Source organism: Belonocnema kinseyi, chromosome 7, assembly GCF_010883055.1.
Source record: "Belonocnema kinseyi isolate 2016_QV_RU_SX_M_011 chromosome 7, B_treatae_v1, whole genome shotgun sequence".
NCBI lineage: Eukaryota > Metazoa > Arthropoda > Insecta > Hymenoptera > Cynipidae > Belonocnema > Belonocnema kinseyi.
Window position 1 is genome coordinate 1946131 of NC_046663.1, and position 13622 is coordinate 1959752.

The window sequence follows — 13622 nt, forward strand, 5'->3', positions numbered from 1 at the left end:
TGAAAAATTGGTAGTAAATTTTTTTTCACTTTTAGATAGCATATATTAGGTATGCAAATTAATTCGATTACTTCCCAACAAAAAAACTGAGGATACGATTATTGGTGAGGTTCGTGAGCTGGAAAAGAGGCACAAGGACGAGGAGAACACTTATTATTATGTCTGGGGACTTCAAGAGCTGGAATAGTTTGAGGAGAATGCTTATAATCATGTCTGGGGACTAGAAGAGCTAAAAAGGGGCACATGATTGGTGAGAGCGCTCGTGGTTGTATGTGAGGGTTTTGATAGATGAAAAAAGGGCATCAGGCTAATGGGAAAATATATTATTTCAGAAACTCTGGAGAGCTGAAAGGGGGCACCAGGACGAGGAGGAGGACACTCATGATTATGTATGGGGGTTCGGTGAGTTGTAAATGGGGCATCAGGACGAGGAGGGCACTGATTATGCCTGAGAAATTGACGAGCTGGAAAAGGTGGACTAGGAGGAAGAGGAGGAGGAGGACACTTAAGATTGTGTATGAGGTTTCGTTGAGCTGTAAAAGGTGCACCAGGACGAGCAGGATACTGATTATGTTTGGGGACTTCACGAGCTGGAAAGGGTGCACTAGGAGGAGGAGGAAGAGGAGGAGACGGAGGACACTTATGATTATGTATGAGGATGTGGGGAGCTGAAAAAGGGGCACATGGACGAGGAGCACACGATTTAAGTTTGGACACGAATTACAAGGCATCAAAACATAGGCAACGAATTAATTTGTAGACTAATAAAATTAGAAAAGGTGCACTAGGAGGAGGAGGAGGAGGAGGAGGAAGAGGAGGAGGAGGAGACGGAGGACACTTACGATTATGTATGAGGATTTGGGGAGCTGAAAAAGGGGCACATGGACGAGAAGCACACGATTGAAGTTTGGACACGAATTACAAGGCATCAAAATATAGGCAACGAATTAATTTGTAGACTAATAAAATTGGAAAAGGTGCACTAGGAGGAGGAGGAGGAGGACACCTATGATTATGTATGAGGATTTGTGGAGCTGAAAAAGGGGCACCAGCACGAAGAGTACAGAATGGACTAATAAAATTGAAAATGATGAAAAAATTCCTGTTGAATACATGAATTCTATTTTACTGAAGAAAAAATTACTTTTTCGGATTCAACTAGATTTACATTTATTTTTAAAAAGATTAAAAATATCTTACCTAAAATTAATTTAATTAAAATTAGAGCAGCACGCCATCATCTTATATTTGCAATAAAATAATTTTTTTAGTTAAAATTCGCGTGAATTGAACCATTTTGAGTGATTTTCAAACTGCTGTTACCAAGTACACAAGTTTTGTTTAAAAAAATAAAACTGTGGCGTATTAATCTCATTTAAACTCAATCAGGTGAAAAATTTGTAATGTTTTCAAAATCAATTTTAATCTATCCGAATGCAAGGAAGTTCATTAAAAAAGAATTACTGTCTTTAGCAGTAATTTAGTGTACCATTTTCAATTTTCTATTCTTACTTGTTAACTAAATCACTAAAAAAAATATTTTTATTTAATTTTTATACCTGTAGAATAAATTTAAGAAATTTTCGGAAGTTCAGAAGGATCTCCTCGTTTATTTAAATAGTATTCACTTTTTTCTAAACAGAAGTGGTTAAAACCCCATAAGAATCACATGTTTAGCTTTTTTTAATAATAAAATTAATTGCTGAATATCATTTTAACTGCTTTTTTTCAATAAAAACCTAGTTTCTTCTTATGATTTTAGTTTTTCTTTCAAGAAAACTTTTTAAACAATTAATTAATTTATAATGAATAAGAACTTGAATGCTAAATTAAGAGAATAAAAGTGAATGAAATTGTATTCAAATTTAATTTTTTGTACATATTCTCATTTTAAAATATTTATAAAAATTAAAAGAAAAATGATCAAATTAATAAAGTCCATAGAAAATAAATTTCTTGTGAAAAAAGTTCGAGAAAGCGAGTTTTTCATTGAAAGAAAGCATTGAAAATGTTGATTCTCGCATAAATTTTAATAAATTTAGAAGGAAATTAAAAAATAAAACTTTTAAAAAAATAAGAGGCAAAACAAAAATTGGAAAAAAGTTTAAGTGGCGAGAATCGAGCGTGCAATCTTCCGGCTACAAACCCGGACGCACTACTTAAAGCAGAAATGCTGACACAATTTTGGTCATAACTTAAGAACATTTTAAGGTTTTTTAAGTTTTCTTGGCTCAAATTGAGGATAAGATTTTTAGAATTGCGTCCTCTAAATTTCCGATTTTTTCTACAATTTTTCTAGGTCCTATCACGAAATGAAGCTGGGATACACAATTTAAGAAAATCTTGATTTTTTTTAAACTTCCCACGTGATATATCCGCGTAAAAAATTTCAAAATATTTCTAAGAGACTATTCGATTTAGAATTCGATAAACTTTCTAAAAATTAAAGGAAAAAATGTCTAGCCTTCTTTTGACCGAGTTATTGTCTTTCAAAGTCATCACTGATTTTTAGTACAGCTCGCGCTAGCTATGTAGAAAATTTATAATGGTAAAATATGTATTTTTATTTGCTGCAGTTTAAATTTGAGAGGCTTAGTATCATTAATAATTTTATTTTTAAAAAAAATCTAGAATTTCTTACTTCGCCATTTTTAACGATACGGACTGCTTCTTTTGGAGTGAAGAGGGTTAAGTGGGGAAAGCTGACACCTGCACCATCTGCGAAATGAACGAAACCCCGAACCTGACTTTCTTCATCTTCCATCAAGGACTCATATGTGATGGCGTGGATTTTGCACATGTCAGCATTTGTATATTTGTACGGATCAAAAACTCCTGAGAAAAGATGGTAAGCTTTTTAAATAAATCTTACATTTATTTGTTGAAGACGTGAGTGGAAAAACGATTTCATTTTTCACTTTTTCCAGCTTCTAATTTTTAAACTAAATATATCTGGCTGAATTTTTCAAGAATCTAGGTCAAAGCTATCAAAGAATCGCTCTCTGGCTCTTTTTAGTTTTTAGTTTGTTTAAATAATGCAATTTTATTAATTTTTAACTGAGAATGTAAGTGAAAGGAGGGTTCTAGTGCCCTGGTTCAAATTAAAGTAGGGCCTTGAAGCCCTGGTCCCACTAACATTTTATACAGTTACAAATTAATAAAGTAAAAAAATATTGATTGCATAATGACGAATTTGCTAGACTAATCATAATTTTTCACTCATGTCTTCACTATTAAATTCCTAAAATTGCAGAATTTTTTTTCAAGCACGAGATTTTTAGTTACTCAAAAATTTTCATTTGAGTATTTTCGAATCGTAGTGCCGATTTTTTTACCGGGTCTAGCGACAATCACACGACGGCCCTTAACATCACGTCCAGGAACCGCGAAAAGGTATCTGAAGATTTTAAAAATAGTTAGTATCTTGTTTGTCGTTTTTTTTCTTTTTTAATTAATTGGCATGATGGTTTTTCAATCTTACCCTAAAGCAAGTAATTCTTCCATTGTGTTTTCGGTAATATCCAAATTGTTGAATGCTGGGTGATAAACTTGACGCAAAAGAAGATATCTTTCGACGGCCTCCTGAGTCATGGGTACGTTGAATTTTTTGCATCGTAAGAATCGCAGCAAAAATCGTCCATCTGAAATTTTAAAATTAAAATTGACTTTTCTGAAACATGAGAAAACTAATTCAGGGTTAATATACGGCCTGGAAGACCTGGAAAACCTGGTAGTTATGAAATTAAAAAGAAAATTACTTGACTTAAGGTTTTTTCAAGTGTTTTCAGGTCAAATTTGGTCAATTCAGCCAAACCCAGCTGAAAAATCATGTACAGGAACCTCGGAAAATCCTGGTAATGTTTCTGGACATGAGCCTGCACAAAAACCTGCAAAGGTAATCGTGATTGTTCCTGTCCAGGAATTTGGTGATGTAAACTCTACAAGATCCTGCAATTAAACTTGCACCGACAAAGGAACCTTAGAATGATCGAGTATAGGTTCCTGCACAGGTTCCTTTGCGTGGTTTATGTCCAGCAACGTGTCCAGGATCTTTCGAGATTCCTATACAGAAATTTGACGAAAGAAAATGTACATGGTCCTGCAATGGCACCTGTACCGACAAAGGAACCTTTTAATGGTAGAGTATAGGTTCCTGCACAGGCTTCTTTGTAGGTTAGTGTGCAGCAACATTTTCAGGATCCTCCGAGATTCCTGTACAGGAATTTAACGAAGAAAACTGTACAAAATTCTGAAATGAAACCTGTACCGACAAAGGAACCTTTGATGATTGAGTATCGGTTCCTGTACTAGCAACATGTCCATGTACATGTGTCTTTGAAGGTTCATGTGGAGCAACATTTTCAGGATCCTCCAAGGTTTCTTTGCAGGAATTTAGCGAAGAAAACAGTACATGATCCTAAAATGGAACCTGTACCGACAAAAGAACCTTTGATGATCGAGTATAGGTTCCTGTACAGGTTCCTTTGAAGGTTTGTGTCCAGCAACGTGTCCAGGATCTTTCAAGGTTTCTATACAGGAATTTAGCGTAGGGAAATGTAGATGATCCTGCAATAGTATCTGTACCGGCACAGGAACCTTTTAAGGGTAGAGTATAGGTTCCTGCACAGGCTTTGTTTGTAGATTAGTGTACAGCAACATTTTCAGGATTCTCCGAGATTCCTGTACAGGAATTTAGCGAAGAAAACTGTATATAATCATATACATTTTCATTAATTTTTATAGAAATTTGGAACGACTGAAAAATTCCGAAAAATGAAATTTTCGACATTGCCAAACTCCCGAATTTATAGAATTGCCGACAATTTAAAATTCGCATATTGAAAAATTACAGGAAAATCTCCAAATTATAAAATTCCCGAATATAACAAATTTAAAACTATTTAATATTAAGTAAATCACGGAATATAAAATTGGAAAAATATTCAAACATAAATTGCCGAAACAAAAATATCTCGTAAAATGAAGATGCATCAAACTTAAAATTTGCGAAGAAAAATAAAACTACCGGAAATGTTTATTCCTAAAATTTTAAAACCTGAATTTGAAAATTTCAGAAAGGAAATTTGTGTAGTTTTTTTGTTTTCAGAATAATCATTAATTTTATCCAGGATATTTTTTCTTCTGTGAACTATTAATTCTTTCGGGAATTTAGAAATTCGGTATTTCAATAATTTTGGGAATTTACGCTTTTCCGGAATTTGAATATTCGAGTTTTTAAAATTTATAGAATTTTTAGATTCAAGAATTTTATAATTCATGAAATTTCGGGAATTTTTTAGAGACGGTTAAACAATCCATGGAAATAACATTTTTTGCAATAAAATTCTGGAAAAAATTGAAAAAGAAATTCACAAAACTATAATCCATTTTTTGTATACTAAGCTACATCACTGTGGTTGAAGACATAATTATTAATTTTAAAATACATTTTTTTGCCTGATGATTAATTTTTATAGTAACTAAAAATTTAATTCTTTCATTTACCGTTGAAAATTGATATTTTTTAGTTGAAAATCCAACTATCTGGATGAATATTCAACTATTTTAGTAGAAAAATAATTTTCTGTAAAAAATTTTATATTTTGGCGTTTTTTAGAAGAAGATTCAACTATTCTAGTTGTAAATTTATCGCTTTAGTTGCCATTTTTTTCTTTGATTAAAAATTTAACTATTTTGTTGAAAATTCATTTCTTTATGTTTAAAGTTAATTTTTTTTAGTTGAAAATTCACCTTTCTACTTTGTGTTGAAAATTGCTCTTTTTTAGATGAACTATTTGGCCGAAAAATTCATTTATTTTGGTAAAAAATTAACTATTTGTTGAAAATTAACTTTTTGTTGAAAATTCATATTTTTTTGTTGATAATTCAAATCTTTCTTTGGAAATTAGTCTTTTTTGATTCAAAATTGAACTATTTGGTTAAATCACTTTGTTAAAAAAAAACACACTTTTTTGTTAAAGATTCAACATTTTAAATAAAAATTCATCTCTTTGGTTGAATATTAATTTTTTTAACTTAAAATTCAACTATTCCAGTTAAAAATTCATTAGTTAAGTAGAAAATTCACCCCTATGAATGAAAATTTAATTATTTTGATGAAAACTTGTTTTCTTGTTGTTGATAATGAATTTTTTTGTATTAAAAATTAATTTGTCTAATTTTTGTTTGAAAATTGATATTTTTTTGTTGAATATTCTACTATTTGTTTGAAAGTTCATCTAATTTGTAGAAAATTCATCCTTTCGATATAAAATTAATCTCCTTAGTAGAAACTTTCGTCCTTTCAGATTGAAAATTAATCTTTCATGGAAGAAAAATCATCTTTTTGGTGTAAATAAATAAATTTGAAATGTATACATTCTAATTAGAAATATTTTTGTTCCTTTTATAAAAGATTGAATCTTAAAAATGTTACAATATTAAAAAATTGGTTTTTGAATGTTATTGTTGAAGGAAAATAAAAAATTGGTCAAGGACAAATGAGGGAATTTAAAAAAATCATTTTTTAAACAACACTGAATTAAAATACTCCTAACTGCGTAAAAATTTATTTTTGTTATTAAAATCGGGGAAATACGCATCGATTGATTTAATTTTAAAAAACGACGTATTTTGTCGCTAAGCGATTCTGTGATCTGCCTATGCATCAGTTCAAATTAATTATCTTTATTGAAGTTTGTAATTTGCATTTTTACACTGACCCTGACCATATTTTTAATCTTCAGAAATAACCTAATCCAAGGCTAATCTGGATGGTCAAGAGGACCCCCTCAAGACGAGACCGGTTTTTTGACAAGGTTTCGAGACCACTGAAGAAATCGAAAGTGACCTTGAATATTGTACATCATTATACAAAGGGCAACGTTCCATTCCGGTTGATCAAGGCGGATGTAGCATGTTTCTAAGTTCCAATCTTTCCAGTTTCCAGTCCAATTTCTAGAGATTTTTTTATTTTTTCATAACGAAAAAATTAATATTAGCGATTTTTTCAAAACTTGGAGAAATATGAATTTTTTAAACTTATTTTAGCCCCAGGGAACCTCAGGACATTGATCAATCTTTTTCAAATTTTGGACATGTTTTAAAACTTTTATTTTAAAATTTCAAAAACATTCGATAAAGATTTAATTGTATGAGCATGCGCTACAAAAATCGGACAACTATTTATTTTTTTTAACTTTTTTTAACCCCGCGGAACCTCAGGATATCGATCAGTCTATTTCAAATTTTAGACAGGTTATAATACTTTTATGTAAACATTTAAAAAAATTATTAACTTAAAAACCCGATGAAGACTTAATTTTTAATTACAGAAATACAAAAAAAAAACATTGTATTTAATACTAGTTGAATTTTTATTTTTTATTTTTAAAATATATTGAAAAACCTTAATAAAATTTTTTTAAATATTAAGTGTTTTTAAAATTAGTCGAAAAATGTCTAAAAGACGAAAACTTTCAAAAAGAATATTAAAAAACAATAGTGACCAATAAAAAAGAACAGATCCTGTAGAAATGGATCTTACAATTATGAATTTTTAAAACTTATTAATGACCAAGCGGAATCTTAGGATATTGATCAGTCTATTTAAAAAATTATTTAAAGCCCCGATGAAAGTTTAATTTATCATTAGATAAATAAACAAATTGAAACATTTTATTTAATACTAGCTGGATTTTTATTTTTAATATTTAAAAAATAAACATATTGAAAATGCATAATAAGAAAATTTTAAATAATGAGTGTTTTTTAAATTATTTAAAAAAATATTAAAAGACATAAAATTGCAAAAAAAAAAAAACACTGAAAAGTAGGTTAAAAAAAAATCTTAGCCATTTTTTTAAACTCGGCGGAATTTTAGAGTGAACTCTAAAAAGAACAAAAAAATTTAACCTTTTCCTGGTTAACAAAGTTTTTTCAAGTCATTAAAATTTTAAAAATTAAATTTATAACATTTTTAATGATTAAAATTAAATATTAAAACCCCTTCAATGTATGGGGGTTTATTTGGTCAACTATCATCTATGTTTGTAATTTATTACTCTGCTAATACTATAAGTTTTAATGTTTTTAGTATACAAAACCTTTCCAAACACTTTAAATGTCACTCATTTAATATGACGTAAATTTATTCAATTTTTAATGAGTTTGATTTAAAATTCTTTCGCTGTTGAAATTTTTTTTTTCTTCTAAATTTGAAGAAAGAATTTTTTTATTTTTTAAATATTGGGTGATAAATTAATTAAGTTGAAGGTGGTTAGATTCTTTATTTTCAACATTCTTCTTATGAAAGACAAGAATTTTTTACTGTCAATCTTATTCTGATTAGGAAGAATAAAATTTGTTATTCATAATATTTTGTATTCAATTGGAAGGGAGCAAATTTTTGTATTTAATTTTTTTCATAATTAGAATAAGACATTTTTTTAATTTCTACACTTTGATTTATATTTTTATTGAATTTAAGAGGGTCAGCTTTTTTAATTTAGACATTTTCCTTCACATGAAGAGGAAGAATTTTTTATTTATAATATTTTTTTGAATCAACAAAGAGAAACTTTTCATTTTTAACATTTTTATTAAATTTGAAGGGAGGAAATTTTCGCGTTTAATTTTTAAAGGAATATTTTTAACATTTTTGTTGAGTTGTAAGAAAGGAAAATTTCATGTTATTATTAAAAAAAAAAAATCTGTTTCAGTTCGGAATAAAATTATAACCAAAAATTTTCTTTCATGCAACTCAATAAAAATATCAATCAAATTGTAAAAGTTAAAAAAAAATTCATTCAAATTCACAAACAACTTAAATGTCTAAAAATTCCCTCTTTGCCATTAAAAGAAGATTGCTACTTAACAAAAATTTTATTTCGTAAGAAATATGTTGAAAATAAACTATCTGATCCCCTTCAACTTAAATAAATTTTAATATAGTAAAAATCAAAAATTCGTAATTTCAATTTTAAAAAAATATATGTTAATGTGTAACGCTTTAAATTTGAATTGACACATCAAAAAATTAAGTCAGTCATTTAGAACAAAGGATATTTTTTTCCAAGTTACCCAAAAGCTCAAAGTCCCATAAAACCGCCAATTTTTTCGAATTTTTGAAAAATGTTTGGTGGCATTTTTTTCATTATTAAACAATTATATATCTTAAATTTTAGTCAAATCCCATTCTGACATTAAAATTGCCGTGATCAGATGACGTCGACTCCATCAGAGGTCAAATCACCATCCCGGAAATTAGCAGAAAAAATAACAAAGTCTTCTCGAGCAATTAACAATTGACGCAAAGAATTTCATGTCTTAGTCATAAAAAGATAATTAAACTCGTTTTTTAAATCAAGGTTTTCGTAGATAATTTAAATAAATAAATCAATTTGACGGTTGTGGATGTTGTGGTCTTTAGATTAATTTTCAAATTATAATTTTACACAAAGTTTGAAATTGTTTAATTTTCCACGCCCCAAGTTTGAATTTAGAATTTAGAATAATATGACTTTAAAAAAAATTTGTTCAAAAACTCAAATTCTCATAAGTCCACCATTTTTTTAGAATTTTCTAAAAATATTTGGTAAAAGTTTCTTTTTTACTGTACTATTAATTTATTAGTTGACACTGCTATTTTATTAGTGGATACAACAATTCCATTAGTTGCAGTGACTATTCAGTTAGTAACAGCAACTAAGTAAATGGTAGTCCCAACTAATAAAATGGCAGTACCCTATATTACAAACTGAATAGTTGGCCCAACTAACTATTCTTTCATTGTAGGCTCAAATCCCATTCCGAAGTGAAAATTATCATAATCAGAATGACCTGGACTGGGAAAGAATGAAAAATAACTATTATTTATAAAATTTTATTTAATTACTCACCCAATCTGGAATTTTCGATTCGTGGATTAAGCTTGATCCAGTTCTTAATTTGAGCCAGGGCTTGATCTCTCGTGTTTTTATCCTCCCTCAATTCATCCTTCGCTATTTTTTGTGTTTCCTCCGACAAAGTACAGTCGTAAGTCTCCTCTTCAGTTACCCATTCGACGGCACCCATTTTTTTTTCAAATAAAATCTTCTGATTCAGTTATGAATTTAGTTCTGAAATAGTAAAAAGTTCGCTTGAGTTCTATTTGCCTAGAAATGCGGCTTACACTCAACTCCCGATAGAAGGCCGATTTATTGGGAATTTTTTAAGCCGGAGGGTCTTATATCGGGAGTTAAGTGTATTTGTAAAATCTAAAATCAAATTAAACTGTAACTATAATAATCCTGTATTTGAGTAACTATAACAGGGTTTGGATTCACCATCTTATCACATATTGTTTATTTACATTATTCTGCTACTTTTTTTTCAAAAATACCACTGATTGCACTATTTTTGATCCCTAAAGTGAATCAAAGCCCTGCAATAATAATAATTGACTTCAAAAGAACGAAACTAATTTCACTTTCATTTTCATATGAGCTGTCGATGACCGACCTGGTGACCTCGTTTCTACAATCTACTAGGTGTTACGTGTTAGTATAACAAGTCAAAAATTTTGCTGATCGCATTTCTATGTATAGAGATTAGTCATTCAGTATGTTGCAATATTATTTAATGCGGATCTGGTAAATTGCGTAATATACTAATAAAATTTCTGGACCACAGTAATCGGTTGCCTGTGCTATGATATAACAAATAACACGCAGTTATTTAGCCAAGGTACCAGCTTCATGCTGGTAAGAGTAAGTGAGTTTAAGTCAGGTGCATGTGTGAGTGTTTTGCAATAACTTTCTCTCTCCGCTTACATAAGGAGTGGCTGGGTTATTAACCCATCTTTGTTCTTTATTCTCTACCTCACCAGAAGGACATCCATCCTATATTTCGCGAACCTCAAATCCATCAGAATTTCATTATGGAACAGATGAAAAAAAAATTTTTGCCTTTTGTCTGGTCAGTTGGACGATTAGGGCAGTACTTATTGGGAAGAAAACTTGAAATAAAATGAATGGAGACACCGTTTAAAGGAATATTAAATCGATTACAAAAAGGGAAAGGAAAACAGCGAATGATGCACCATCAATATTCTTGTTCAATGTTCTTGCTGTCATTTTCAATATAAAACAAATGAAGCTGGGTTCCCACGAGTGGTTTTATTATAGTATCACTCTTCTTTTAGTAATACCTGATACTAGCCCTGAGATAATGCTTTGTTTTTACAGTAAAGTGTTTTCCCAATTCAAACAGATGTGACGGAATAAGTAAACAGCGTTAACAAAGATTCAATTTCCGGTATAGTAGATGAAGTGAAAGATAAAAAAGAAAAAGTGAATTAGAAAATGTCTTCAACTTTATGAATGAGTTCCTCAGAAGAAGAATAGAACCAAGACCTAGCTTGATCTAAAAAAATTACCAAAAAAAGATGATGGTGATGATTTTGAGGATAATGATGGGAGAACCATGGAAAAGAGAACCAGACAAATCCTTGAACATTATCAGGATCTGATATTGAACGAATGAATTCTTCAAAGAAAGAAGAAAACTATTAACCAACTTTCTTCAAAACCAAAATAACGGATTTATCAGAAAACAAAGAGAAGCACGTAATCCTGATGTGATGAAGAAATAAAAACATCATTCAGCACTAAAATTGCCAAATAAAAAAAAGTAGACAAAAAGACATTTCCTGCGGACTTCCCAAAGATGAGACAGCTCTAAAGTTTTCCCATTCAAAATAGATTCAATGGTGTTAACAAAGATTTAATTTTTGGCACAGCTCAAAATCAAAATGCAGACTTTCAGGATTTTACGATACTAAACAAATGAGTTGCCTAGTAGAAAAACATGATAATTTTTATGAAAATGATGAAGAGAAACATGAAGGAAGAAAAAGAAAAGCATTCGTTTAACTAGTAAAGCAGATTTATCGAAAAACAAAGTGAAGCATGAAATTTTAATTTGATGAAGAAATATCATAAATAGATTTAAATTCGTTCAGAAATTCGAATAAAATAGAAACAAAATGTCGAAGGAAAACTTTGAATAATTCATCAAAAATGCAAATAAGAAAACTAGCCATTTGAATTAAGAGATTATGATGAGAAAGCATGATTAACAAAATTAATTAAGTTATTCAACAATATTTTTTTATTTTGTGTAGTTGACTAGGATGTTGAAATTTTAGGTTTTCGATTACTGCAATTCATCAATTTTAAGCAAAGATTACATTTTATAAAGGTTATCATGTTTTCTTCCTTTCTTTACATATTTTGGACTCAAGTTTCTTCAAAAAATATTCTTTCTATCTATACCAAGAAAAAATTTCTTTGCAATAGAATGTTGTTTTTCAAAGAATGGAATTACCCATTTGAACCGGTTTGACTGATTATAGTTTCTCAAGGAAACACATTTCTATTCCACCTAAAAACCGTCTGAAAATTAATTCATATACAAGCCTGTTTTATTTCAAATTATAGATGACCGAATCCATTTCAAATTTTCAATTCAGATAGATGGGTACACTTCAAGTCGTAGAATCTCTTGGCGATAAAACATGTTTTTAAGATAAAATGAGGCGTCACGTATTACACCGATTTGAGATAAAAAAATTTTGTGCGATGTTGTGAATATTTTAATTTTGAACTTTGTTTCTCAAGGAAACACTAATTCTTTCTTTAAAACTCTATAACTTCTTGCTCAATTCAAATAGTCCAATTTTTTGTAATTTTATTGTTAAATTTTACTTCTATCAGGAAGAAATCCTGTGACTCTAGTAAGGGACAAACAATTATTTGGACGATTTTTTCTTACAAACGAGAGATGGAACAAAATAATCACGCCAAAGTTTGCTCATTTGAAAGCTTCTACAAAAAATACCTTAAGATATCTTGGATTGTTCTTCATTCGCAAATAACGTTTTAGCCAATTCAATAGCAATATTGATGAGATTTAAAAAATCCCAATTCTGATGAGAAGTCCGTGTAAGAAAATACATTTTTTTCATTACACAGTTTTTCAATTTGGATTACACTTTTGTAAATCCGGACTGCAGAAAGTGGGTCGGACTACGCAATATTTGAGGTATCGAATATCAATTACAAGTAATTACTTAAGACGCAATTGAGCCCCTGGATGCAATAACTCGCTGAGCGCTCGAAAACGCGTAAAAGTATTGTCTGTGCGGTGACATTACGAGTCAAAATCAAAAGTCCGAATTTGGAAAAATGAAAAATACTGCTCGAAAGCTTTTTAAAAATGAATGCATGTACCCGTTTAAACTTTTTTCGTAAACATTATAGTTTCCGTTAAAAAAAAATAAAAACTGATGATTTTTGAATCGAAAAATCCATGTTTTTCAAAACTTGAATCGCCGCTGAACAGCCATTTTTCAACTTATCAAAATTTTTTTTTTTTTAGTTCTGTTCAGAAAGGTCTAGCGTTGAATACAGTATCAAAAAATATATCAAAAGTTAATATTAATTGAATGTTTTTTTAATCCGAATGAAAAACCATGTTTGTCCGCAGTGTATACTTTCGCTAGTACGATACACTGCGGAGCTCGCCCGTGCGAAATTCAATCACATCGCGCTGCACGTTTGTGTTCAACCCGCTAGGTTTTA

At 29.9% G+C, this 13622-nt stretch overlaps 1 protein-coding gene across 1 annotated transcript in view; it reads right to left on the minus strand.

Moving 5' to 3' along the window:
- The window catches only part of LOC117176969 (alpha-tocopherol transfer protein-like), a 30238-nt gene that overhangs the window by 7376 nt on the left and 9240 nt on the right, over positions 1-13622 (minus strand). Inside the window, exons 2-5 of the mRNA XM_033367398.1 lie at positions 9900-10118; positions 3482-3641; positions 3336-3397; positions 2642-2835 (exon numbers count right to left, since the gene is read on the minus strand). Coding sequence (XP_033223289.1) covers positions 2642-2835; positions 3336-3397; positions 3482-3641; positions 9900-10074 — 591 coding nt within the window. The 5' untranslated portion in view covers positions 10075-10118. The remainder of the gene's footprint in view (positions 1-2641; positions 2836-3335; positions 3398-3481; positions 3642-9899; positions 10119-13622) is intronic.